Here is a 26463-nt window from a genome sequence, read left to right as displayed (position 1 = left end):
CATGTGAAGAACACTGGCAGAAACAGTCACTGATGGGCTGAAAAGTAGATCCTATAGGTTCCACAGTTGCATGAAAAAAGCTTTGAGGGGTGTCTGGGTGTCTCAGTTGGTTGGGCATCCAACTTCGGCTCAGGTCATGATCTTGTGGTTTGTGAGTTTGAGCCCCGCGTCTGGCTCTGTGCTGACATGTCAGAGCCTGGAGCCTGCTTCAGATTCTGTGTCTCCTCTCTCTCAGCCCCTCCCCTGCTCGTGCTGTCTCAAAAATAAACATTAAAATTTTTTTTTAAACAGCTTTGAAATCCTTTTTACAGCTAAAAAAAAAAGTGTCCACTCAAGTTTAAGAGATTAGTTAGAAGAACATAATCTCACCTTTCATCACAATGTTTCTAGAAGTTTTAATTACAATTTTACATGCTATCTACACTGCCATCTAAATACTACAGAGAGTGGGGGCTGATGGCCAATTTTCCAGGAATAAGTATCAGGGGTAAGTAAAAAACACAGTTGATAGAGGAGATGCGAGATACTTTAACCAGTGGGACTGTCTCTCCACAACCCTGTCTTTTATCGTGAGAGAAAGTGCAAGAAAGAACAAAACAAACTGTTAGCTCCCTCCACAATGGAGGTTGATTGAGTTAAATAGCACCTTTAGCTTCAGGTTTAGAAGCTAAACCTGGATCAATCTGGCCTGGATCTCCCTAGAACTGCTTGTTCAAAATCCCCTGTGGTTGTTTCGAGCAAATTCCTGCTGAAAAGTCCCGGCAGTGGTGCGCAGAGACCAGGGGGCAGACTCACTTTCCCCACACCCTCCTTACTTCCCAAGTTCAGGCCTGTACCCTGGTCCTTTCTAATCCACATCCTAGAATTCCTGACCCATAGTCTGCAGCCTTTCTGTGGTAATTCAACTAAGGCCAGGTGTGTGTGTGTAATCAGCACACGGAATACATGTGCCCAGTTTTTTTTTAACCTGTCCTACTTCCTAATAGACACACATATATATGCACATGCGCACACGTACACACAGACACTGACATCCCCACATAGTAGGCCCAGTGCTTGGTTACCTTATGCCCCCAAATCACAGGAAAATAAGAGATGTCTAAGTATATCATTAGGAATCAGAAAACAAGAACCTTTTCACTACAGGGGAATTGAAAACACCAGCTAAAAAAATCAAAACTCTTTAAAAATTGATACGGAATTTTTATAAAATATATGAATAAACACAGTCACAAAAATGAGATTCAACGACAATTAACATACAAGAAAAAATGAGTCTGTTTGACTTCATACAATTTAATTATTTCATTTTACCCTTTTCAAATTCACTTTGGACCCAAGCACATCCCAGGGTTTTACACACCGATCAAAGAGCTCTGCTAGAGACAGTCAAGTTCAGGAGCGGTTTCCTTTCACATTCATCCATTTTTGCTTAAGAAATAAAAGGAGTCTTTTTCATTTTTTTTTTTATTTTATAGAACATAATTTTTTTTATTATAAATTCATTTAAATCACTTTGGACCCAGCATGTCCTTAGGTTTTACCCACTCATCAAACTGCTCTGCTGTGAGATAGCCAAGCTCAATGGCAGTTGCCTTTAAGGTTGATCCATTTTTGTGTGCTGTCTTAGCAATCTTGGCTGCCTTGTCATACCCTGAAGAAAAATAACACAGGCAACGTAGGAGTTAGTAGTGAAATTTGGTTTTCTAAAGCAAAAGATAATCATTATTTACTTGATACTGAGGCTACTGACATCCAAAATAACATTTTTAATCTTAAAAATATTTAACAGTGATCCTCTTCAGTTATGTTTGATACAGGATAAAACCTTTACTTTTCTTAATACAGACTTCACCATACCTCACTTTGGACAACAGATTTGTTACTAATTGTAGTTGCCAATGTCAATAGATTTTGGGTTCCCCTGTGTAGCTCTCTGGCTGAATTCTAGTGTATAAAAGTTTCATTTTTTATTTTTTTTAAGTTTATTTATTAATTTCGAGACAGAGAGTATGTGAGTGGGGGAGGAGCAGAGAGAAAGAGAGACTCCTAAGCAGGCTCCGCACTACCAGCACAGAGCCTGACACGGGGCTCAAACCCACAAACCATGAGATCATGACCTGAGCTGAAATCAAGAGTCAGACACTTAGCCAACTGAGCCACCCAGGCACCCATAATGTACAATAATTTTTAAATGATCAAAACATTATTACCAATCTCAATATTATACCAAAGAATAACTCAGATATTTTTTGCAGGGGGAAGAAAAAGAAAATATAGCACCAAGACATGAAAAAACATCTGAGTAGTAGAAATACGTGTTGTTTCTAACATGTTTAACCAGAAGCGATCTCTGCACCAAAGCATAACCAGCTAACTGCTGCTGTGCCACCAGCAAACAGCACCCTGTGCGGGAGCTGCAGGGACTGGCTCTCAGTGGGAGGCAGGGGAACGAGGGCCTTGGGGAGGGATGCACCTGCCAGCTGCTTCCAACAGCACCTCTCTACGTGCTTCTCTACGGGCAGTGCCTGGTACCCTGACCTCTTCCCAGAAGCCACAAGGACGCAGCGGGGAAGTTTCAGCACAGATGGAATCATGTACTAAGACCCAGGTACGTTGTCTGCTTCAATCATTTGCTTCTGGAATGAACAAAGGGGCAGGGCAGCTTTTCAAGCTGTCTGCACTTAACACAATTTTTAAAAAAGGTCAGAAAGCAAAACAAGAAAAAACAGAAAAAAACAAAAATGAAACCAATGAAGGAGGAAAAAAAACCCAAATACCCCCAGATTAGAGGACTATGGTCAAAGGAACAAAGCTTCCTGAGGCAACACTATTGTGAAGCTGGCATGTAACCAGTAACCATCTATGAACTAATTAGGAGCCATTTTTTCACTCAACTGAATTTGTAAATACTAAACATACTGAACAGGGTGCTTACTGATTAGAGGAACTTTGAGGAAGAATGTTCATCAAATGTTCAGGGTCAGTATAGGAACTGTGTACATTTATTTTGATGACATTCGCGTCTAAGCCTTATGCTAACCATTCAGCTCTTCTCTTCAAGTCCTACAAAACCCTGTTCCCACCCAGCCCACCACATAATAAGCACACAGACAACCCAGGACATGCAGCTGCAAGGCTCACGCTGCACCAGCAAGGTGTGGTTTATCCTCACACGGCCTTTACCTCACAGAACACGGATTCCAAAAAAGACTAACCAATCGTCCAGCTTTAAGAGCACCTCTAGCTTCAGTGTTTTGGCAACAGGTTCTGAAGTACAGATGTGAGGGAACATTTCTCACATAAGCCTCTGGGATCCCCTGTGTAGCTCTCTGGCTGAATGCTAATGTACAACGATTTTTTTAATGTTTATTTATTTATCATGAGAGAGAGCGAGAGAGCGCGAGGATCCCAAGCAGGCCCCATGCTCAGCGCAGAGCCCAATGTGGGGTTCAATCCCATGACCCTGGGATCATGACCTGAGCTGATATCAAGAGTTGGGCACTTAACCGAGCCACCCAGGTGGCCCATGTACAATAACTTTTAAAGGATCAAAATATTACCAATCTCAACACTACATCAAATAATAGGATATATCACATTGGGCTCTGAGTTACCTGAAGCAGTCAAATGAGTTCTTACTTTACAAAACTGAAATTATATGTTGATGTGAGGCCAATAGTAGAAAATCTGCCTTGGAAGTTCAGCATTATAGAAGAATTTTTTTTTAATTTTTTTTCATGTTTATTTTTGAGAGAGAGACAGACAGAGCACAAGCAGGGGAGGGGCAGAGAGAGAGGGAGACATGGAATCGGAAGCAGGCACCAGGCTCTGAGCTGTCACACAGAGCCCCATTCAGGGCTTGAACCCACGAACTGTGAGATCATGACCTGAGCCAAAGTCGGGCTCTCAACCAACTGAGCTACCCAGGGGCCCCATATCGAAGAATATTTTATTTTTTATTTTATTTTATTTTTTTTCAACGTTTATTTATTTTTGGGACAGAGAGAGACAGACCATGAACGGGGGAGGGGCAGAGAGAGAGGGAGACACAGAATCAGAAACAGGCTCCAGGCTCCGAGCCATCAGCCCGGAGCCCAACACGGGGCTCGAACTCACAGACCGCGAGATCGTGACCTGGCTGAAGTCGGACGCTTAACCGACTGCGCCACCCAGGCGCCCCTAGAAGAATATTTTAAACAGCAAACATATCATGCCAAATGACTACATCAGAACCGGTTTTAAAACAGAAAATCAAACAATATGTTAACAACCTCAGCTTAGCAGAAGATGGGAAAAGGCTTTTAAGACACCATAATGTAATGCAATGAATGTGTCAAGACCTACAAGTCAGACGAGTATCTTTGGTGAGGATCACTGTGGTCAGTCTGCAATCCAAGTCGGTATGTTTGAATACATAATAAAATATTTGCAATTCTAGAAAAGGCTTGCAATATAAGAGTCACAGTTTTAGATAAAATATTTGCATTTCCCCCCCTTTCCCTACAAGCAATGAATACTTAGTCCTTTTTCTTTTGTTCTTATTGGTAGCTTTCCACTTCTGAATTGAATAAAACAAGAAAATCAAAGTGTAGTAGGGCCTCTAGAGAAGGCAGAAAAATGAGTTCATCCCACACTGCTAATCAGCCAGTGCCACCTAGTGACGTTACCAAGTGAGGGCCCAGGCGCTGCACAGATCATTAAGCATCTCAATTCCATTAAGATTCATGGAAGTTTGAACTTCTGAGTTTACCACATTTCAAATAAAATGAAACCTAACAGACAGCATACTAATATATAAACAGTGTCTTTCAATGCAATTTCAAATATTTTATGAGATTTTACTGAAACAATGCCCAAAAGGAATTTGCTGTCCACCTTGATCCAATAATCTCTTAAAAATATTTAGCTTTTAAATTTTGTATTCAAAATGACATTATTATTGCTTAAACCTTACCTATATGAGGATTAAGAGCTGTCACCAACATTAGAGATTCGTTCATCAGCTTGTTGATCCTCTCTGTGTTGGCCTGGATTCCCACAACACAGTTTTCTGTGAAGGAAACGCACGCGTCCCCCAGCAGCCTGGCTGAGTGTAACACATTTTTAATCTATGAGGGGAGTAGAACAAGGGAGGAGGAGGGAGGGAGAGACACAGAAGAGAGAGGCTTATTAACCCTAACGTTTTTTGTTCACTAGCATATATTATTTGCTGGCTCATAAATGAATACGTAATTTGATAAACAGCACTCCTACAACTTGTAAAGCACTATATCCATGGAACATTTGAGGACACTGAAATCTAAAAAACATAAAAGCCATAAATACAAATAAACTGAAACACAAGAGACCCTGTAGTGTGATAAAACATGGGTATGAAATGTTAGCACAGAGAAAGACAAATTATTTCCAGTTGTAGGAACTGGTGAAGTCCTATTTGATGGAGGGGACTCAAACAACCAGAGATGGAAAAAGAATCCTTCGGAAGAGAAGCAAAGATGCAAATGTTAGAATGTTCAGCCTGTTGGAAGCAGTGAATGAAGTGAGGACTTCCCAGGTCTCACTGATCACATTTTTTATGCTTAACAAAACAAATATTCCTCAGGAACTTTAAAATAACCTTTCACACATTATTTTAAAACCAACGTAAAATCAGTTAGATTTTTAGTTTTAGCATGTTTTTCCTTTTTGGTAACATTTCTTTTTTTTTTTCTTTTATTTTTATTTTTATTTATTTTTTTTTCAACGTTTATTTATTTTTGGGACAGAGAGAGACAGAGCATGAACGGGGGAGGGGCAGAGAGAGAGGGAGACACAGAATCGGAAACAGGCTCCAGGCTCTGAGCCATCAGCCCAGAGCCTGACGCGGGGCTCGAACTCCCGGACTGCGAGATCGTGACCTGGCTGAAGTCGGACGCTTAACCGACTGTGCCACCCAGGCGCCCCAACATTTCTAATATGTATAAAGCTATAGTCACATCCTATTCTCTTTTGTTCTAAAACATCAGGATCTGAAAACTATACTCCCAACAATGGATTCTACTAGAAGGCACAGAACCTCATGGTTAAATTTGATACTAATGACTTTAATGTAAGGCAAATTTGATTACCCTGATGTATTTTCTATTAAAGACAAAAAAATAGATTTTTGTGTTTTAACATAAAAAGATTAGCAAGACATTTGTTGCACACCCCTATTTGCCAGGCAGCTCGTATTGTTTGGAATCCAACAGGAAAGCAAAAGCTTACATGTGCGAGTTCTGCTTTGGCCTTTTATTTCTCACAAGAACGTACAGGCCTTGAGGACAAATAAATATCTTGTCTTCCTTATTATTCTACCACTGGTACTCAGTACAGTGCCTGATCTAGATTTGACAAATACACTGAATGAATATTCTTAATATTTGTCATTTGCATGTTCTTATCAAATTAAAACCAGACTTTATACCAGATACAAACTGGAAATGAGCCCTTAATATATTTTAGATATAACACTTTACACTAGTAACAGACTCCACGTGACGACAGCCCTGTTATCCGAAGCAGAGGAAAATGGATGAAAGATGATGTCACCTCATTCCATCTTCATGAAGATGAAGTAAAAGAACGATTTTTAGACACACGAATGTTTTCGAGGTCTGTGGAAGAGGGAAAACAGATGAAGGAAAGCCAGAGAGGGACAGAAGGGCATGGGAGGAGGGTGCTGAGGACGCCAAGCAGAAGGGAGTCATGGCCAAGCTCAGAGGTCAGCAAGTCTATGGGCTTGCGGGGGTTCCAAATGACCAGGGGAACAGTTCAAGCACAAGTGGGGCGGGGGGAAGCCAGGAGTAATGAATCTGCCTGAAAGTGAATGTGGGTCATTCCTCTAAAAGACTGAACTTGAGAGAAAAATAAAGCAGCAGCATGAGGAGGAGACAGGTGAGGGACAGCCTGAGGAGACCTGACTTCTTTCTAGCCACTGGCATCCTCATTGGTGAGGGATAAGGAAGAAACCCACACCCTATTTCCACACTTTTTCTTCCCATTAAATAAAGCAAACCATCAAATTACTTGAGTTAAAAGTCACCTAAAAGTCATCAAATTACTTGAACTAAAAGTCTTCTAATAGGGCTATTCACACTTCCCCTAGGCTTCCTTCCAGGCTTAATCTGCTAACATTAACATATGCTTGACTTCCAATTGCTACTTCTATCATCCCAGTACCTAATGTGAAACCCCCAAAGACTTTTATGAAAGAAAAAACAATACACTTAGATTTCAGTCAAAAAAAAATTAAAAATCAGATTTAAAGCTTACCATCATTGGCTTGAAAACATTCAACTCAAAATGTCCATTGCTGCCTCCGACGGTAACGGCGACGTGATTCCCCATGACCTGGGCTGCAACCATGGTGAGCGCTTCACACTGCGTAGGGTTCACCTTGCCTTCAAAAAAGCCACCAGGGAAGACTCACATCAAACAAGCTCGTGAGCGGCTGTACCAGTTTGCATTCCTACCAACAGTGCAAGTTTATATACACAATGGAATACTACGTGGCAATGAGAAAGAATGAAATATGGCCTTTTGTAGCAACGTGGAAGGAACTGGAGAGTCTTATGCTAAGTGAAAATAAGTCATATAGAGAAAGACAGATACCATATGTTTTCACTCTTATGTGGATCCTGAGAAAGTTAACAGAAGACCATGGGGGAGGGGAAGAGAATAAAAAAGTTAGGGAGGGAGCCAAACCATAAGAGACTCTTAAAAACTGAAAATAAACTGAGGGTTGATGGGGGGTGGGAGGGAGGGGAGGGCGGGTGATGGGTATTGAGGAGGGCACCCGTTGGGATGAGCACTGGGTGTTGTATGGAAACCAACTGAACAATAAATTTCATATTAAAAAAAAAAAAAAAACATGCTCGTGGCTTCAAGATTAGGTATTATGTCAAATTACCAAGAAAAGAAGGAAATCTGACTTCATTAAATAAAGTAAGACATATAAGAAAGCAAGTGTCCAACCATCAGTGCTGATGCAATGAAGCAAACCAACCAAATAAGGAAGGACAGGTTGCCACAGACCGTGAATGGTTCAACAGCTAATGTGTGAGGAGTTGGGCAACCGCACATTGAGTCCAGCCCACCCCATCTTCTCGGCTTCCATTCATCATGGACACAGTTACGAAGCCAGGCACTGAACATGCAACAGTGGGTGAGAAAGGCGCAGCCCCTGCGCTGCAGAACTTGGGAGGCCAAGCAGAGACAGCGGGCAGCTACAGGACCTGAGGGGTAAATACAGAGAAGCAGGCTGCTATGGGAACTCTTAGCACCTCGCTGACACTTGGGAGACTGCTCAGAGGAAGTGGAGGTTACACTGGAACGCTCCTATTCGTCTTGAGTCCCCAGAGTCCCAGTACCCTGGGAGCACCCCTCTGACGAGCTCAGGTGTGAACCTGACATACCAGGTTCTGCCGACCAATACAAGGCAACGCACTGGGAAGGTTATTTCCTCATCTGTGGATCTGGGTTTCTCTTTTCTAGGCAATCACCTTGCATTTGCCATCACCTAAACTGAAGTCATTTTTGAACATGAATTATTTTAAAATCAGATCTCTTCTCATTCTGTACACATGTGTAGATTTAAAAGAATCAACACTCAGGTCTTTCTTCTTCACTATTAGAAGTCACCTTGTCAGTTTTAGCCCAACACACAGAGGCCTCAATTCTGGCGTACCGCTGTTTCCTTACCTGCTCGTGTGACCCACACGTATTCTCTGCTTTCACCCTCAGTCACCAGGGAAGTGGTGAAGTGGCAGAGACCTGCGGCCTGCTACTGAGACATGCCTCCAGTCTGAAGTCACCTCCTTATTGTCACTTAAGTGTCACTGTTCACCCACTACATTCGTCTAACAGAGCTACCGACACTTCCCCTCAGGATTCAGTGAATCTGTCAGATTCATGAATCTGTCAAATGGCTTCCTAGAATCCAGACATCCAAAGCCTGTGTCACTTCCCTTACTGAACAGGCCAAAACCCCAAGCAGAAAATGAAATAACAGGCGACTGGAATAATTCATTTTTATTCAACCCAGGCTGACCACTTTCACAGCTGGTTTCAGAATTCTTCTGGCTTTGGATTGTGAAAGAGAGATTCCTCTCTTCTCTAATGTAGGAATCCACATACATGCTATTAAAATTCTCTTTTCCTATAATGTTGGGTGATGTTCCCCAATTCTGATCAAAGGTGGCCCACAAAGATATTCTGAAATAACTGTGCCACACACGTCTCTATCTATGTTTGGGATCACGCTTAACACAAGGAGACATGCTCTGTTCGTGAGAACGCCTGGGTCCCTGTCAAGTTCCAGCGCTAATCTTTACCAGCTAGTCATTACCTGGCATGATACTACTTCCTGGCTCATTTTCAGGCAAGATCAGCTCTCCCAGACCTGAGCGAGGACCAGAACCCAGAAAACGAATATCGTTTGCTATCTTCATCAGACTGCAGGCGGTAGTATTCATGGCTCCGCTGAGTTCAACCAAAGCATCGTGAGCAGCCAGAGCTTCAAATTTATTTGCAGCTGTGACAAAAGGCAACCCTGAAGAAAAAAATAACCCTATGAGTTATCGTCTAAAATTAAACAGTTTTCTAATGTCAGCAAGATAAATAGAAAGTTCCAGGATATGAAAAGCAAAAACAGAATAAACATATTTACCATTGAAATAAATGTCTCTCAACCATCCATTGATTTTGCCGGCTTTGAAAATGGGTATTCAGAGTCAAGATGGCAGGACCCTAAGCTTGTCTTGTCCCACAAACACAGCATGATAATTATCAAATCATTCCGAACACCCAAGAAATCAATCCGGGGTCTGAGAGAATAAAAACTGCAAGTCTACAAGTACAAAAGCAACCACCTTTTGGAAAGTAGGAGATGCGAGGGAGATAGAACTATGGATAGGGCAGCAAAGAGGGAGCCCTGCTTACGGAGGCTACCACAGCGGAGCGAAAAACCTGAACTCTTGGAGTCCGCTACGGTGGGGGAAACAGATAAGGAAAGAATCCTGAATGTAGCAAGGGAAAAAAAAAAAGTCCTTAATCTACAAGGGAGGACAGATCAGGTTCGCAGCAGACCTATCCACAGAAACTTGGCAGGCCAGAAAGGAGTGGCAGGATATATTTAACATGCTGAATGGGAAAAAAATGCAGCCAAGAATTCTTTATCCAGCAAGGCTGTCATTCAGAATAGGAGAAGTAGAGTTTTCCAGACAGACAAAAATTAGGAGAGTTCACGACCACTAAACCAGCCCTACAAGAAATTTTAAGGGGGGCTCTGAATGGAGAAAAAAAAGACTACAAGTAACAAAGACTAAAAAGGATCAAAGAACATCACTACAAACACCAGCTCAGGTAACACAATGGCACTAAATTCCTATCTTTCTATAATTTCTCTGAATGTAAATAGACTAAATGCTCTAATCAAAAGACACAGGGTATCAGAATGGATTAAAAAAACAAGATCCATCTATATGCAGCCTACGAGAGACTCACTACTATTGACCTAGAGACACCTGCACTGAAAGTGAGGGAGTGGAGAACCATCTATCATATTAATGGACACCAAAACAAAGCCAGAATAGCCATACTTCTATCAGACAAACTAGATATAAAAACGACTGTAACAAGAGATGAAGAAGAGCATTGTATTATAATTAAGTGGTCTATCCATCAAGATCTAACAACTGTAAATATTTATGCCCCCAATTTAGAAGCCCCAAATAAATCAATTAATGATAAACATGAAGAAACTTATTGATAATGATACAATAACAGTAAGGGACTTTAACATCCCACTTACAACAATGGACAGATCTAAGCAGAAAATTAACCAGGAAACAATGGCTTTGAATGACACACAGACCAGATGGACTTCACAGATATATTCAGAACATTTCATCCTAAAGCAGCAGCATACACATTCTTTTTGAGTGCCCATGTAACATTCACCAGAATAGATCACACACTGGGTCACAAATCAGCCCTCAACAAGTACAAAAAGATCAAGATCAAATCATGCATATCTTCAGACCACCATGCTAGGAAACTTGAAGTCAACCACAAGAAAAATCTGAAAAACCCTCAAATACATGAGGTTAAAGAATACCCTACTAAAGAATGAATAGGTTAACCAGGAATTAAAGAGGAAATAAAAAAATGCATGGAAGCAAATGAAAATGAAAAGATGACAGTCTAAAACTTTTGAGATACAGCAAAGGCAGTCCTAAGAGGGAAGTATATTGCAATACAGGTCTACTTCAAAAAGAAAAGTCTCAAATAATGGTGCCAGAAAAGGAATAGAAAATAAAGCCTGAAGCCAGCAGAAGGGAAATAATAAATATTAGAGCAGAAATAAACAATATAGAAACACAAAAAAAAACAGATCAACAAAACTAAGAGCTGGTTCTTCGAAAGAATTAATAAAATTAATAAACCCCCAACCAGACTTATCAAAAAGAGAAAGGACCCAAATTGATAAAATTTTGAATAAAAGAAGAGAGATCACAACCACCACCACAGAAATACAAATAAGAGAATACTATGAAGAATTATATGCCAATAAACTTGGACAAATTCCTAGAAACTTACAAACTACCAAAACTAAAACAGGAATAAATAGAAAATTTGAACGGACTGATAACCAGCCAAGAATTTGCATCAGTAATTTAAAATCTCTCAACCAAGAAGAGTCCAGGGCCAGATGGCTTCTCACAGGAATTCTACCAGCATTGAAAGAAGAGTTAATACCTATTTTTCTCAAACTGTTCCAAAAAATAGAAATGGAAGGAAAACTTCCCAACTCCTTCTATGAGGCCAGCATTACTTTGATTCCAAAAACAAAGACCCCACTAAAAAGGAGAATTATAGGCCAATATCCCTGATGAACACAGATGCAAAAATTCTCAATAAAATACTAGCAAGTCGAATTCAACAGTACATTAAAGGAATTATTCACATGGACAAGTGGGATTTATTCCTGGGCTGCAGGGTTGGCTCAATATTCACAAATCAATGTGATACACCACACTATGAAAAGAACCATAGAATACTTTCAGTAGATGCATAAAAAGCACTTGACAAAATACAGCATCAATTCTTGAAAAAACCCTCAACAAAGTAGGGATAAGATGAAACATACCACAAGATCATAAAGGCCATCTACAAAAGACCCACAGCTAATATCATCTTGAGTGAGGAAAAACTGATAGCCTTTCCCCTACAATCAGAAAGAAAACAAGGATGTCCACTCTCACCATTTCTACTTAACATAGTGCTGGAAGTCTTAGCTTTAGCAATCAAACAACAAAAAGTAATAAAGGGCATAGAAACTGGAAAGGAAGAAGTCAAACTTTCACTATTTGCAGACAACATGAAATCTGTTGCATCTCTATACACCAAACATGATGCAGCAGAAAAAGAAATTGAAGAATCGACCCCATTTGCAATTGCACCAAAAACACTAAGATACCTAGGAATAAACCTAACTAAAGAGGTAAAAGATCTGTACTCCGAAAACTATGAAACACTTATGAAAGAAACTGAAGTGGACACAAAGAAATAGAAAAGCACTCCCTGCTCATGGACTGAAGAACAATCATTGTTAAAATGTCTATACTACCCAAAGTCATCTACACATTTAATACAATCTCCATCAAAAATACTAAGGGCATTTTTCACAGAATTAGAAAAAACAATCCTAAAATTTGTATGGAACCACAAAAGACTCCAAATATCCAAAGCAATTCTGGAAAAGGAAAACAAAACTGGCAGCATCCACGATTCCAGATTTCAAGCTGTGCTACAAAGCTGTAGTGATCAAGACAGTATGGTACTGGCACAAAAACAGACACTCAGATCAATGGGACAGAACAGAGAACCCAGAAATGGACTTACAACTATAGGGTCAAGTAATCTTTGACAAAGCAGGAAAGAATATTCAATGGAAAAAAGTCTCTTCAACAAAGGTGTTGGGAAAACTGGATGGCGATGTGAAGAATGAAACTGGACCCCTTTCTTACACCACATACAAAAATAAATTCAAAATGGATGAAAGACCTAAATGTGAGACAGAAAACCATCAAAATTCTAGAGGAAAACACAGCCAGCAACCTCTTTGTCCTCCATGTAGCAAGTTCTTACTAGACAAGTGGCCGGAGGCAAGGTAAATAAAAGCAAACATGAGCTATTGTGACTTCATCAAGATAAAAATCTTCTGCACAGGGAAGGAAACAATCAACAAAAGGCAAAGGTAACCTACCAAATGGGAGAAGATATTTGCAAATGATATATCAGATAAAGGGAAAGTATCTAAAATCTATCATGAACTTATCAAACTCAACACCCAAAAAATAAATAGCCCAGTTAAGAAATGGGCAGAAGACATGAATAGACGCTTCCAAAGAAGATATCCAGATGGGTAGCAGATACATGAAAACAGGCTCAACATCACTCATCATCAGGGAAATACAAATCCAAACCACAATGAGATACCACCTCACACCTGTCAGAATGGCTAAAATTAACAACTCAGGAAACAGGTGTTGACAAGGATGTGGAGAAAGGGGAACGCTCTTACACTGTTGGTGGGAGTGCAAACTAGAGCAGCCACTCTGAACACTATGTAGGTTTCTCAAAAAACTAAACAAGGAACTAGCCTACAACCCAGCAATTGCACTACTAGGTATTTCTGCAAAGGGTACAAAAGTACAGATTTGAAGGGGTACATGCACCCCAATGTTAATAGCAGTATAATCAACAATAGCCAAACAATGGGGAGAGCCCAAGTATCCATCAAATGATGAATGGATAAAGATGTGGTGTATATATACGTATATGTGTGTGTGTGTGTGTGTGTGTGTGTGTGTGTGTGTGTGTATGCCTACACACAACAGAATATTACTCAACCATCAAAAAAGAACGAATCTTGCCATTTGCAATGATGTGGATGGAGCTAGAATACATTATGCTAAACGAAATAAGTCAATCAGAGAAAGACAAATACCATACAATTTCATTCATATGTAGAATTTAAGAAACAAAACAGATGAACATGGGAAGGGGGGAAAAAGAGGAGAGTTTGTTCACAGAGAACAAACTGAGGGTTGATGGAGGGAGGTGGGTGGGGGATGGGCTAGATGGAGGATGGGTACGAAGGAGGGAACTTGTGATGAGCACCGGGTGTTGGATGTAAGTAATGAATCAATGAATTCTAACCCTGAAACCAATATTGCACTGTATATGAACTAAAATTTAAATGAAAATTAAACAACAGAAGAATAAAATGGGTATTCAAAACAGCTTTAAAGGGAAAATAATTGTAATAGCACCACAGAGTAAACAAGCTAGCACTGACAGATTTTAATTGCATCCTGTATGAATCATAGGTGGGAAACTTTTAAAAGGCAAAAGGACTAACATTACCACTTCTAAAATGGATATAAAACACACGCTTGATGGGAAAATATTATTTTTAACTTTAAATTCACAAGAATTTAAAGGAGAAACACCTAGAAAATATATGGACCAAAATAAAAATGAGTCACAATTCATATTATCACTAACCTGTGAGTGCAGCCACTTTTGCAGCAACCTTTTCTGCAAAGCCAATTCTAGTATTTAAACCAGTACCAACAGCAGTGCCTCCAGCTGCGAGCTCATAGATTCTTGGCATGGCGGCTTTTATTCTCGTCATTGCATATTTCACTTGTTGAACATAACCACTAAATTCCTGAAAACAGAAGGAAAAGAAGGTGAGAATATAGAATTTCCTAATGGCTGACAAGTTACTCTGACTGCATGAAACAAGAATTCCTTTAAATATGTTTCAGCTACTAAGTTATGAGCTACCAAGTGGTATTTGTACTATTTTACTTCATATAATGAGCAAAGTATAAGGAAGAATGAGGATTTGTAAACCTATAAGGTGGGACGATGCCACTGAAGATGATATGTAGCCTGTTTATAATCTCTTTTACTAGAAAGCAAAGAAAAACAACACAGAAAATCAGGCTTAAAAAAGAACTTTAATACATTAAACTGTTGGCTTATTTGCAGGTGATTTCTTATTTTTTGGTGTATCCTAGACAACTCTCCCATGACAAATGGAAACACAGACATTTTCTCCGAACAATTTCAGTTTATAAACCTAACAGAAAACAGAAAGGTGCTTCACAAGGTCTCAAGAAGCTGAACGACTCACTGAACAGCACAAGCAGCACAAGAAGGTAACAGGCTAGAGTAAGATTATAGCTTCAGGATGCAATTTAATTCTGCTCTTAATGTCACACTGGTTCTCAAAATAGGACACACTTTAAAAAGGTAACCACAGATTTTCTTGTCTGAACACAGCAAGGCCCCTTTTAAGAATTATGCAGGGACACTGCTAGGAATTTACCCAAGGGATACAGGAGTACTGATGCCTAGGGGCAAGTGTACCCCAATGTTTATAGCAGCACTCTCAACAATAGCCAAATTATGGAAAGAGCCTAAATATCCATCAACTGATGAATGGATAAAAAAAATTGTGGTTTATATACACAATGGAGTACTACGTGGCAATGAGAAAGAATGAAATATGGCCCCTTGTAGCAACGTGGATGGAACTGGAGAGTGTGATGCTAAGTGAAATAAGCCATACTGAGAAAGTCAGATACCATATGGTTTCACTCTTATGTGGATCCTGAGAAACTTAACAGAAACCCATGGGGGAGGGGAAGGAAAAAAAAAAAAAAAAAAAAAAAGAAGTTACAGTGGGAGAGAGCCAAAGCATAAGAGACTGTTAAAAACTGAGAACAAACTGAGGGTTGATGGGGGGTGGGAGGGAGGGGAGGGTGGGTGATGGGTATTGAGGAGGGCACCTTTTGGGATGAGCACTGGGTGTTGTATGGAAACCAATTTGACAATAAACTTCATATACTGAAAAAGAAAAAAAAAAAGAATTATGCAGGGACAAAAGGCATAAACCAGAACTTAGCTGAGCAAGCCAGGATGTATGGTTACAGTAGAGTTGTCTTTTTTTCTGTCTAAAAACACTGAAAAACCATGAATACTTTTGATTAGTATTAGGATATATTACTATTTGAAAATAAAACATTTTAGGAGATATAACTCCTTTCAGGTAGACCTGATCCATCGATCCAGGATCACTAATACGTACACTGGCTGGATTTACTTAAGAAGTCTATTTTTACTGGGGAAAACCTGCATAAATTCAAAAGACAGTTCCAATAAAAGCAAGTGTAAATGCTCTGGTAAGATAAAGTAGAAGAGAGAACGGTTCTGACGTAACAGGGGGACTGATGATCTTACAGAGGAGGCTGGCACAGCCCAACCAGACTTTGGCATGGTGGTTTTCCCACACGGGACAAACAGAAAGGAAAACGTTAGAAACCAGGGGATCCTCCAGCTTCAGACACACACTGTTCCTCCGCGGGAACCATGCCTAGGGCTAAGAACCCACGATGCAAAGAGAAGACAGACCAAGCCTTCAGAGGCAGCTGAAGCCAGGGAGCTTGCTTCACTCCTAGCATCTGTATTCCAATTAATCATTTCATTTTCCTCACTCCTTCTGTAATGAGATTAAGCTAAGTAATCAAGCTTTTGCAGTGTTCATCCTAGTGAAACTACAAGTGAGAATCTTTTCAAGTAACCAAGCAGCACACTCTCACCTCACCTCACCTCAATTTCTGCAACTCTATCACTTGATATTTGGTATATATAACCATCTTCTGGTATCAAATTTACGTATGCCCTATCTCCCAAACTAAACTATGAGAGAGTTTTACTATCAAAAACTATTATCCGTATTCCCGTCACTTCCTTCACGGTGCATGCCATTAGACATTCTTCAAGGCACCGATCAAGAAACACAAAAATACCTTCTGGTATTTGGGGGAAGAGAGTAATCCTCTTTCACATGTGGCCCAATACAATCTTACAGAGTCAGATATGCCGTGATTAATCAATTTAAAAGTAATTTTTATGGAGCCTACGAGTCTAGAGTAAGAGACAAAAGGAGACAAGATAATTGATCTTGGTGAAGATGGGGATGATGGCAGCTAACACCTGCACGTGCTTCTTACTGTGGTCCCCATGGTTCTAAGCACTTAGTGAACCAGTTCATTTGAACCTCACAACGACGCTATGATAGAGATAGCATTCTCCTCATTTTAAAGCTCAGAAAACTGAGGCACAGAAAAGCTAAGTAATTTTCCCAACGTCCCACAGCTCGTACTCAGCAACGCTAAGCTCTTGACCAGGCCCTACTGTCCCTAGACCGGCTCAGTGCGGTACGCTGTGCTCCTCCCTCAGAGGATGTCAGTAAAGCTACTGATTGGTTAATGCAGAGCAATCTGTGCCAGTGAACTCAACTGTGATGAACTTGGACCTCTGAACTAGTATGATTTGGAGGGTAATGTGTCGGCCATCTGCAGCAACCCCCAAATTGAATCAAATCCAGTCACACTCCTATACCTGCCCAAGAGTGAGTGGAACAGCGTCCTGGGTGTGAGTGCGCCCAATTTTGATGATCTGGGCAAACTCTCTGGATCTGGCTTCGAGAGCATCATGCAACTTCTGCAGCCCTGGCAGGAGCACCTCGTGGACTTCTACAGCAGCGGCAATGTGCATCGCTGTGGGAAAGGTATCATTCGAACTCTGTTGGAAAATTTACAAAAAATGCAAAATGTTAAATCAGAAGCAACAAAAAACACACTTGCATATCCCTATTAAACATCTCGCTAAATGATTACTCGAAACTCATGCACTTAGTGCTCAATTACATTTACGTGTGGCAAGTCAGAGGTCACTTGAGGTCAAATAAGCAGCAACCTGGTTTAACCAACTCAGGACTGGATTATATATGCAGCTTACTATCGTATATTATTATTGTATCTGCTAACAAATGACAACAAAACCTAAAGAAGTACAATTAACAACTGCATGTAAGGAGAGCAATAATAAAACATCTTACAGTTATACAGTGCAAACAGTCCTTTACAAACATTTCTTCATTCATTAAACTTGAGGAAAATTCTTACAAGATAGGTCAACACTTTATTTTTTTAAAAAAAAAATTTTTTTTTTAACGTTTATTTATTTTTGAGACAGAGAGAGACAGAGCATGAATGGGGGAGGGTCAGAGAGAGAGGGAGACACAGAATCTGAAACAGGCTCCAGGCTCTGAGCTGTCAGCACAGAGCCCGACGCGGGGCTCGAACTCACGGACCGCGAGATCATGACCTGAGCCGAAGTCGGACGCTTAACCGACTGAGCCACCCAGGCGCCCCAAGATAGGTCAACACTTTAAAAATAGGAAGCCAAGCTCTCAAAGATATGTGACTTGCCAAAATATTTAGGAACTGGCAGAACTGGGACCTGACAAGGTAGTTCACACTCCACGCTCTGTAATCAACTGAAACCCCATACTTTTAAACAATTACGTTATTTAAAATGATATATTGTAACTTTTTACTATGGAAACTATCAAACCACTCACAAAAGTAGAGTGAATGGTATAATAAACACTCAAGTACCTACACCAAAACTGGAACAATTATCAGCACAAGCCAATCTTGCCTCACCTGTAGCTCTACCCAACTCCTCCATCAGACCATACATACTGGATTATTCTCATGCAGACTTCAGACTGAAGTATATATAAAAGTTTATATTTAATTGCAAGTAATAAGTTTGAAAAATCCTTCATACAATAAATTTATGTGGAAACACTTCCCCGTTAACATTTAAAAATATATTAAATAACACCTAGCACCAGATCTTGAGTTCTAAATATTTTCCAGTAAGAGCCTCTGAGAGTTCCTTGGAAAAATGGGTGCTGACGGGGGCTAGGATAGGGAAAACACTGATGAGCATGGAACACCTAGTGGTATAAGAAAGCAAAGAACTGCTTTAAAAAAAAAAAAAAAAGAAAAAAAAAAAAAAAAGGATGGTGGCACATCCAAAGGACACAGGGCCAACCCAGAGGGCTTCCAAAGCTGGAACGATGTGAGCAACAACATAAGTAACAGTACTGGGTTAGGACCTTAGGAATAAAATAAATATTCGCGAATTCATGTCGATACACATCAGCAGTTAAATACACATGTAAGTGGCTGGGGTGGGGGAGACAGAAGAGAACAAATCTTTACAGACAAGTTTCAATAAATACATGTAGAAGGACTGAGAGGAGTAGAAAATCACCACTAAAACGCCACAGTAGTAACTGCTATAGGCAAGATCCACTATCGCATGCTAACACTGGTGGGCAAAAGTTTAAGGAGAAAGAAGACATTTGCAGTCTAAACATTACATATCAATTCTGTGTTGATTTTAACATATGACCAAAAATTTCTTGATACTACTTCCTTTAGCAAGTGAAGCTTAAGTGCAATGCCTGAGCACAGGCAGACGTCAGTGACTCACTTCCGACAGAAAATGGAAGGTGGAGAAGCCCTGCAGACCCCGCCTAACCAAGTGATTAAAGTTCGCATCACCAGTCCCAAGTCACATGCCATCACATACCCCTGCCGTGAAGAAGAGCCCTTCACTTCTGAACAGTCGTCCCAAATCCACAGTCTCTGTCCAATTATGAGAGAGCATCAAACAAACCCAAACTGAGGGACGTTCCACCAAATACCTGACCGCTACTTTCACAAGTGTTAAGCTGACAAAAGACAAACTGTCGAGAGACTGGAGTGGACTAAGAGAACATGACTAAATGCAATGTGTAGTCTGGACTGCATCTTGCAAGAAAAAAAAAGATATTGGTAGAAAACTAGGGAAATCCTAAAAACGTCTGTTTAGTTAATAGTATTGTATACCAATATTAATTTCATTGCGTGGTAAACATACCAGGGTTATAAAAAATGTTTAACATTAAGGGAAACTGAGAGAAGGGTATACAGGAACTCTCTGAGGTGGTATCTTTGTAATTCTTTCAGAATTCTAAAATTACTTAAAAATAAAGAGTTTTTAAAAAATAAACCAAATAATGCGGCGCCCGGGTGGCTCAGTCAGTTAAGCCTCTGACTTCGGCTCAGGTCATGATCTCGCAGTCTGTGAGTTCGAGCTCTGCATCCGGGTCTGTGCTGACAGCTTAGAGTCTGGAGCCTGCTTCGGATTCTATGTCTCCCTTTCTCTCTGGCCCTCCCCTGCTCACACTCTCTCTCTCTCTCAAATAGGAATACACATTAATAAACAAACAAACAAACAAACCAAACAATACAAATATACATACACTAAATTCAGGTGTCCTAATAGGGATTTTTATGAAGTTTAAGGCATAGACCCAAGATTCTTAAAAGAAATAAGAACCCATGTAAGAAGTCCTTTCTACTAAAGAATATAAGCCAAACGAAGCTTCTTCGCCAAAAAGCTAACGCCTGTTTTACAAGAATAATCTCAGGTATTCTTTTCAATTTATAACAAAGAAAAGAGGAGATGGTCCACTGACCTGGCTTTTATTAACGTGATCATTGGGATGCACAGGTTTCTTGCTACCAAGTTCACCTCCCAGCATTTCAATCGCTCTATTGCTGATGACTTCATTTACATTCATATTTGTCTGGGTTCCTGATCCAGTCTGCCATACCACAAGTGGAAAATGATCATTTAATTTACCTTCAGCTACCTGCAGAAAAAGAAATTTAAGAAATGAGTTTTTAAAAATAAGCAGTATTCAATATTCACGTAAACTACCATAATCGACTACAAGTAAGTGATCGCCTGTAAAGTGCTATTTAAAGATGCCCACTTCTCTCATATGCTACATGATTTTCAGATGGTGCTGCACAGCTTGTGGTTGTCCAGGAAGTCCAAGCTTCAGGATCCCATGTTCCAACCACCGCCACTTATAAAACGAAAATTTCATCTATTCTGAAAGATGCAACTTCATGGATTCCAAATGAAAACTGAATCAAAGCTATCTTTCTTCTGTATCTCCAACTGCCTCTTCTAATAACATCCAGATAGGGCCACCTGTAAAGGCTGGCACATGTGGTAAGTTTTTAGGTACACGGACTGCAGTGCTCAGCGGGAACATCCAACAGATGTTACAGCTGGAGTCAGCATGACAATGAACGAATTACTTGAAAATGAGTTCGCCGATAGTTACTTCACTGCAGATGTCCAATGAGTAGCAACTGCCAAGTGCAGAGACATACACACAGTCCAGATCTGTCCCTGCTTCTGTCATATTTTTATGTGTCAGTTCTTGAATTATAAGCTCTCTAAGAGAGTTAGTGGTTAACTTCAGCTTCTAGAATGATTTTAGCTTGAAAAAAATCAGCATGCACCTTAGAAAATTAGCACCTTAAATAATTAGTTCATTAAAATTTTTTTTTTTTTTTCAACGTTTATTTATTTTTGGGACAGAGAGAGACAGAGCATGAACGGGGGAGGGGCAGAGAGAGAGGGAGACACAGAATCGGAAACAGGCTCCGGGCTCTGAGCCATCAGCCCAGAGCCCGACGCGGGGCTCGAACTCCCGGACTGCGAGATCGTGACCTGGCTGAAGTCGGACGCTTAACCGACTGTGCCACCCAGGCGCCCCAATAATTAGTTCATTTTAAAGTAAAACTTTTTTCCTAGTTATATAAAAATAATAGATGATCAGTGTGGAACATTTTGAGAAGCGAAAACGTTGTAAATTACAACAGCCCTACCCCTCAGGAACAGTGAGTCTCGGCACACAATTACGATCATTAAATATATTTATTTAGGGGCACCTGAGAGGCTCAGTCGGCTAAGCGTCTGACTTTGGCTCAGGTCACGATCTCATGGTTCATGAGTTCAAGCCTCATGTCAGGCTCTGTGCTGATAGCTCAGAGCCTGGAGCCTGCTACAGATTCTGGGTCTCCCTCTCTCTGCCCCTCCCCTGCTCATGCTCTCTCTCTTCTCTCTCAAAATAAATATTAAAAAAATATTTTTTAATTTTTAAAAATAAATGAATACATATTTTGCTACTCTCCCCACCCCATACTTCTTCCATGCTAGGTTTATCCTAGAACATTCTTCAAGAAACCAATTTTCTATCGCCTCACAATATAACTTGTATAAGCATCTGTTATGTCGGATACAGTCTAATTTGTTACCATCATAAATAGTACTGCAATGAACACCACTATATATACAGTTTTTTAACTGTTATCTCTGACTATGTCCTTAAGATTACATGAAAAGTGGATTAGTGACATTACATCTCCATACATATCATCACCAAATAACCAACTAGTTTTAAAAGGAATCATGTATACATAAAATAAAAAGTCAAATCTGTAAGTTTAACACCGCCTCTTCAAGTTTTCTTTAAATTATATAAATTAAAAGGAAAAGTCAAGAGAATTAAAAAGGCATAAGATCATCCAGAAATTCTGCAACAGTATTTTAAGCACCATATTAATATTCATCCTAACCAAACAAGAAGGCTGCCACATTACCCTGAAATTCATTAACTCAGGAACTCAGTGGCCCTTTCCTCCGCCCGGGCTTGACAGCATCTCGTAAACGCAAGGGGCCTGATGCCACTGCGTAAGCAGCACACTTATGGGCTCCTACCTCATCGGCTGCCTTCATTATCGCATTAGCAATCTTCGAATCGAGACCATAATCCTGGTTTACTTCAGCAGCCGCTCGCTTCAAGATACCAAAAGCTTTAATAACTGGGATCTAAAACGAATCAGAAAAACATCTCAAATTATCAAGTTTTGTTTGGCATAAAAAATTAAGATTAATATTTTATGCAAGTGCAAAAACTAAGTAAACGCTAACTGAAGCAACACTGCAGTAACATAGGATTACAGACAGACAGGCGTGGAATGGACCAGATTCACATGTATCTGTTTAGGGAACCAAACAAAAGCAAGTATGTTGACTCGTTTTACACGTGTGTGTACTCCCTCCACACAAACACGTGCACATATGCAATGTACCTACCACTCATTCTGCTTTTTTATAATATGTTATAATGTATATATGTTTATTTTGTGTATTTACAAAGTATATTGTGTTTATATACATAAAAACAAACGGTGCTCAATCATTTCACCAGCAAGCACCATTATTTTCCCTCACTGGATCTCATACCACCTCATTATTTTTCTTTTTTCTCTTTAAAAGCAATAAAAATAAAAGCAATATTTAACTGCCAATAAGTTTTAAATGGCCAGTTATTAAGTGGGTATCATTTCATCCCGAAGTCAAAAAGCATGATATTCTAGTTATTCAGGGCTTGACACCCTGTAAGTCATTGAATATTTCTTCAAGCCCAGGGTACTACACACTGATACATCTAACTGAATTTCAAACCCTTTCAGTTTGCAGATCTTTTCACTTCCAGCTCGGAATCACCTCACCAAATTTAAAGGGATGAAACCAAGTAACTTTTAATGACGTTTTAATGAAATGATATCTGGTTTTTGTAAGATGAAAGAATTATGTGTTCTTGCCAAAATTAACAGTGCAGACGGCAGTCTGGATTCCATACCAGGTTTGAAGGGAGAAAGAGTGCAAGCAAGAAAGGAAGGGTGGGGAAAAGAGGAAGGAATAGCACAATGGAAGCTACAGTCCTCAAGGGAAATCAAGGTGAAAAAAAAAAAAACAAAGGAAGGAACAGGACACGTTAAACCTGGGCCAAAGAGAGGATACACTGAGGGGCAAACTGAAAAGGAAATAACTAAAGAGTTTTTCTATTTTGAATTCAAAGAAACTAAAATTAAAACATTTTTAGTGTTCTACCCAAATGAGATAGAGACAAATGGCACATAGGATTCGAAACTTAAAAACTTTAAACCTGAAACAGATGCGGGACACCTGGGCGGCTCAGTTTGTTAAGCATCTATCTGACTCTCATTTTGGCTCAGGTCATGATCTCATGGTTCATGAGATCGAGCCCCCTGCATCGAGCTCTGCACTGACAGTGCAAAGCCTGCTTGGGATTCTCTCTCTCTCACTGTCTCTCTGTCCCTCCCCTGTTCATGCATGTGCTCTAAGTAAATAAACCTAATAAAAAAAAATTTTTTTTAAAAACATGAAACAGATGGGAATTGAAATTTCTACAGGAGCACACTGGCGGTGGCTTAAACTACTGCCAAAGTCATAAGTGACAGCCTGTCAGCTCTGGCCACCCAAATGAAGTGACTCACCCCAGTGTGTACAGACTCGTAAAAATGAAAGAGGGTCACAGCAGAGTTTCACCGAACACTACTACAATAAAATGGTAAAAGGACACTGGGGAGAAAAGAAGGGTCTCATTATTCTTAATTGACTCACATTGGAAGTTCATGATCTTTTTTGGTTTTGTTTTCCGTTGGACCTCAGGGGCAAAGGGCTGGGTTTACTCGTACTACTCAGGTCAGGGCACATCATCGTCTGCTTTATATTTTTAAAAGTTCAGGATCTTAACTGAGATGAAACAAAACGTGACAAAACAGATACCCCACAAGTCCACCTTTTACAGACGTGTCATGTGCATAGCTGCCCAGTCTCTGCAGCAGCAGCGGCAATCACGCCCCCCAGAACCCCATCCCTCGCCGCCTGAAGCAGGGCCATTAAGAAGTGACATGCTGGGGCGCCTGGGGGGCGCAGTCGGTTGAGCGTCCGACTTCAGCCGGGTCACGATCTCGCGGTCCGGGAGTTCGAGCCCCGCGTCGGGCTCTGGGCTGATGGCTCGGAGCCTGGAGCCTGTTTCCGATTCTGTGTCTCCCTCTCTCTCTGCCCCTCCCCCGTTCATGCTCTGTCTCTCTCTGTCCCCAAAAAAATAAATAAACGTTGAAAAAAAAATTAAAAAAAAAAAAAAAAAAAAAAAAGGGGCGCCTGGGTGGCGCAGTCGGTTGAGCGTCCGACTTCGGCTCAGGTCACGATCTCGCGGTCCGGGAGTTCGAGCCCCGCGTCAGGCTCTGGGCTGATGGCACGGAGCCTGGAGCCTGTTTCCGATTCTGTGTCTCCCTCTCTCTCCGCCCCTCCCCCGTTCATGCTCTGTCTCTCTCTGTCCCAAAAATAAATAAAAACGTTGAAGAAAAAAAAAAAAGAAAAAAGAAAAAAAAAAGAAGTGACACGCTTACTCCTACCAACACTGATTAGGACTGACCTCCTTAATCCCAAGAGTTGAACTAGATGAGGATATTTTAGGATCAGCTGCTACCCTCTGTCGCCTAACCACGTGGTCTGACCCGAGTTTACCTCATCACCAAGACAGCTGTCAGTGACAATGACAAAAAAAGATTTTCCTCAAAGAAGAGTCAACTGCAGCCACTTGTAAAGTTGTATAAGCCTGTCAAAGATTCAGTCGTAAAGGCTTAGGAATGGGTTGAAGTTCCACATGGAAGTTAAAATTATCGAATGATAAAAGTGTATTTAGAAGACAGCTACTAAACCATATCTCACCGGAGGAAGGCTGGCTACGCCTAGGCTCCCATCCTATCCTGCACTGTGGCACCGACTAGTGCTCTTAGTGCAGATGGGCTCCAGTAACACAGGTAATCTACTCCTTCAGTTCTTTTCACACTCTGACATCTCTGAAACCAAGGCACATCAATGACACGTCACAGCTCTGACAGCCTTTCTTTTCTGGGGCTACATAATGGTGTATCTTCTAACTGACGTCATCTTAAATTTAGCGAAACGTGGTAGAAAGTTTTCTAATCAATCATTCGTGTAGCAATGAACATATACTTATATATTACCTATTATATGCCAGATATGGTTAAGAAGAATATTTTTATGTATTTGTGTATGCTTTCCTAGAAACTGCAACCAAGAAAGATAGAAAATATAATATTGAAGAAAAATGTTTTCTTTTAAACCAGTTTAAAAAATTAACTATTGAAACTAAAAATGTTTAAACTGTAAAATTCTAGTAAAAATCTGAATAATCCCAGCAAGAATAAAAAGACAAGTCACTGAGTTCTATCAAATAAAGCTCTAAAATATTCAAAGTCACAGCTCAAAATAATAGTATTAAAGTTCAAAAAGGTCTTTGATATTTTAAAGAGAAATATCTTACTATTCACAAAGCCAGTTACATAATAACTTCATGTTTTAACTCTGTAAAGTATTTATTTATAGAGTAAAGTGACTCATTTGAATAAAGCCAATACTTCCACAAAACCACTTACTGGCATGCGCTCCGTCACACCTCCAATTTTAAAGTTCATCGTGGATCTCACAGTCTGGGCACCATAATACTTATCATTTGGGACCTTGAGTTCACCAAAGGTATCGAACTCTATCCGAAAGGAATTTTGGCTTGCCTAAAGAGAAAAATAAGACGCTATTATAGCTTAAAAAGAAACCGAGTATCAAAGCAATAACACCTTGTCAGCTGTAAGGGAAAAGAAACCTTAGTAAGTACCACAAAGACCAAAAAATCCCATTGGATTCTCATTCTACTACCCAGTTCTTTTCTTGAGAATTTTTTTGTCATTTTTTTTTTTC

The 26463-nt window shown here is 40.2% G+C and overlaps 1 protein-coding gene across 2 annotated transcripts in view; it reads right to left on the bottom strand.

Annotated features, from left to right (window-relative positions):
- Window positions 1-1182: 1182 nt before the first annotated feature.
- Window positions 1183-26463, bottom strand: part of FH (fumarate hydratase) — a 32388-nt gene continuing 7107 nt past the window's right edge. For both annotated transcript variants that reach the window (XM_030302638.1, XM_030302639.1), the window contains exons 2-10: window positions 26145-26279; window positions 22588-22698; window positions 20486-20662; window positions 17506-17688; window positions 14596-14761; window positions 9371-9574; window positions 7297-7424; window positions 4958-5111; window positions 1183-1654 (exon numbers count right to left, since the gene is read on the bottom strand). In XM_030302638.1, coding sequence (XP_030158498.1) covers window positions 1512-1654; window positions 4958-5111; window positions 7297-7424; window positions 9371-9574; window positions 14596-14761; window positions 17506-17688; window positions 20486-20662; window positions 22588-22698; window positions 26145-26279 — 1401 coding nt within the window. In that variant the 3' untranslated portion in view covers window positions 1183-1511. The remainder of the gene's footprint in view (window positions 1655-4957; window positions 5112-7296; window positions 7425-9370; window positions 9575-14595; window positions 14762-17505; window positions 17689-20485; window positions 20663-22587; window positions 22699-26144; window positions 26280-26463) is intronic.

This window comes from Lynx canadensis, chromosome F1, assembly GCF_007474595.2.
Source record: "Lynx canadensis isolate LIC74 chromosome F1, mLynCan4.pri.v2, whole genome shotgun sequence".
Taxonomy (NCBI): domain Eukaryota; kingdom Metazoa; phylum Chordata; class Mammalia; order Carnivora; family Felidae; genus Lynx; species Lynx canadensis.
The sequence above is the reverse complement of the archived record's forward strand: the minus strand, read 5'-3'. Positions and strand labels throughout refer to the sequence as shown.